General features: G+C 35.4%; 1 protein-coding gene across 1 annotated transcript in view; it reads right to left on the bottom strand.

Annotated features, from left to right (window-relative positions):
* Positions 1-2,390, bottom strand: part of LOC116853584 — a 4,743-nt gene that overhangs the window by 1,914 nt on the left and 439 nt on the right. The window contains exons 2-4 of the mRNA XM_032834707.1: positions 1,822-2,059; positions 1,462-1,737; positions 336-723 (exon numbers count right to left, since the gene is read on the bottom strand). Coding sequence (XP_032690598.1) covers positions 336-723; positions 1,462-1,737; positions 1,822-2,059 — 902 coding nt within the window. The remainder of the gene's footprint in view (positions 1-335; positions 724-1,461; positions 1,738-1,821; positions 2,060-2,390) is intronic.

Genomic DNA, 2,390 nt, shown 5'->3' with positions numbered 1-2,390 from the left:
ACAGACTAATTTGCAATGAACATTTACTCATTCATTTTAAGAACATAAAGTGTATGAAAGGCCAAGTCAATCTTAAATGAGCTTGTACAATGATATTTATAGTAAAATTGTGTATTAATATTGTTGCACTATAAATAAATAAATATATATATTGTTACACTCGCGGGCGCGGAGAGAGACAAGACACACGAATATAGAAATGAACAAGAACTTTATTATAAAGCAACAGCAACGTGATATATAAATTCTCTATTCAAGCCACACGTTTACACCGTTCGCAGGCTATCGAGAGACTCTCTCCTCTCAGCTGTTGTCAACAAGCAAGCCAGACCCACGTAGCAACCGTTGCTACGTATCCCGGCTTGCAATCCGCGGACTTCAGGAGCGATGCGCTCGCAATACCGCGACGCGCTCGCAACAATATATAAGTATGTATGTGCATAATCACCAAAGCTGTTTTCTTATTCGCGGAATCAGCAATAGCTGCCTCAAATTGCAGGAAGTCTTGCATATTTGTTATGGGGAACGTTGTTTCCAACGATGTTCGAATTTCATCAATGTTACGGCTGCCCGCATGTTCGAGACGATTAATCGTAATGGTATTTTTTAAAGCGTCTAGCTTTCTGTCGATGTCATATTGTATGCTTCTCTTTGCACAATTGATCGCTCTTAAAATAACGTCTAACTTTTCCTCCAAGCGGTCCACTTTTTCCTGTAGGACTCCTGAAAGATGGTTTTACTTTATAAATTTCTCTCAAGATACTTGTCCTTAATTTCAGCTGTGCAAGGACCGTCATATGTAAATAGTCGCACATCGTAACTGTAGATTATGTAAGGAATTGCCAATTCTTCAAGTAATATACAATTAAGTTGTACAGATATTTATACACGACGGAACATCGTATAGGTAAAATAAACGACAAATGTATTTAAAAAAGCAATTTTATATATATATATATATTTCAATATGCAAAGATCGCCGCGTTGTGGTAATCCAATACTTGAGGCATACTGATATCGAAACTTCACAACTAGGCGTTATGTTAATATATTCTTGATTGTACATTTCCGATATCGCTATACCTAGAGAATGGAATTATATTCTCAATGCACATTGAGAAAAAAACTATTGGAATCAATTTTTGTACATGAATTTACATACGTAAGTTTCATATATGTGTAATCTATATCAAAAATTTTAATATATATATTTAAAAACCGAAATGCTAATATTCAGCTTCAAGTACGTATCCGAACATTGGTACGTTGGCTCCCTTAATGTGGATGGTACGCATCGTAAAATTAACGGTAAGAGATAACGTATGAAAGCCCGGATATGTACTGATAAAACTGGATATTAGTAACATTTTGGTCTTTTAATACATATTTAATTATTGATATTAAAATACACATATACAAAATGTACGTATGTAAATTCATGGACAAAAATTTATTGCTTACCATATGTGGTTTTCCTTTTTTTTCTCGTCTGCTGATTCTCCTCCTCGCTCCTATCTCCTTCAGTTTCTGTTTCGCTGCGCGCTGGAGTTAGTAATTTATCCATATCACAAAATAAGGGATCAGCGTGTAAATATTGAACGTTATCTAATTCTTCTTGTACGTCACTTTCGCTCAAAAGTGTGGGCATTACGTTTTCTTTTTCCCCCTGATCCGTGCTGCGCACCTCCGCTGTGGCGAACGTCCGCCTCAGTCTTCTTTTGCCTTGTTTCAGATTATCTACGAGCAATTTCTTCTTATTATCACGTCAGATATTTCTCTTTGCGATATAATATATTTCGAAAATAGCATATGTTTACTTACGTGCGTACGCAATTATTTCTATTGAAAAGTATTCCCAGTCTTTTTCCGCTTCTTTTCTTTGTGTAACCCACTGCGGGATTTTTGAATAGTCCCTTGAACCAGGGTATTGGCATCGGGACGTGTTATTTTCCTCCTTAGCTATCCAGCAGGATGGTATCAAATCGATCATATTCCCAGTGAGTTTTCTGGGCAGAAACAATACAATTGTGTAAATATTTTCCATAGCATCTGCCATCTTCTAAAAATAAAAAATACACGTACATAATTGTACATTTATATAAATATATTCTACTGTTAAGAGCATATAAACGTTAATAGTTGTATTTACTTCTTGAGATATACGACGTTCCAGTGATCTCTTGGTTAAATCCAAAACATCGAAAGATACCCGTCAGGTAGTACAGATTGCTGTGAACTATAGTTATGACGCATTAACGACTGTATGTACTAACAAGTACATACAGTCGTTAATGCGGCATAACAATCATTTGGAAGGCTTAGTAAAAATCAATTGCATTTTACCAAAGGATATGTAAAAAGTAAATAATGTAAAGTAAAAAATAAAAATC

Source organism: Odontomachus brunneus, unplaced genomic scaffold (genome assembly GCF_010583005.1).
Source record: "Odontomachus brunneus isolate Ranch 3 - 2012 unplaced genomic scaffold, Obru_v1 Obru_scaffold_366, whole genome shotgun sequence".
NCBI lineage: Eukaryota > Metazoa > Arthropoda > Insecta > Hymenoptera > Formicidae > Odontomachus > Odontomachus brunneus.
Note: the sequence above shows the minus strand (reverse complement) of the source record. Positions and strands in the feature narration are given on the sequence as shown.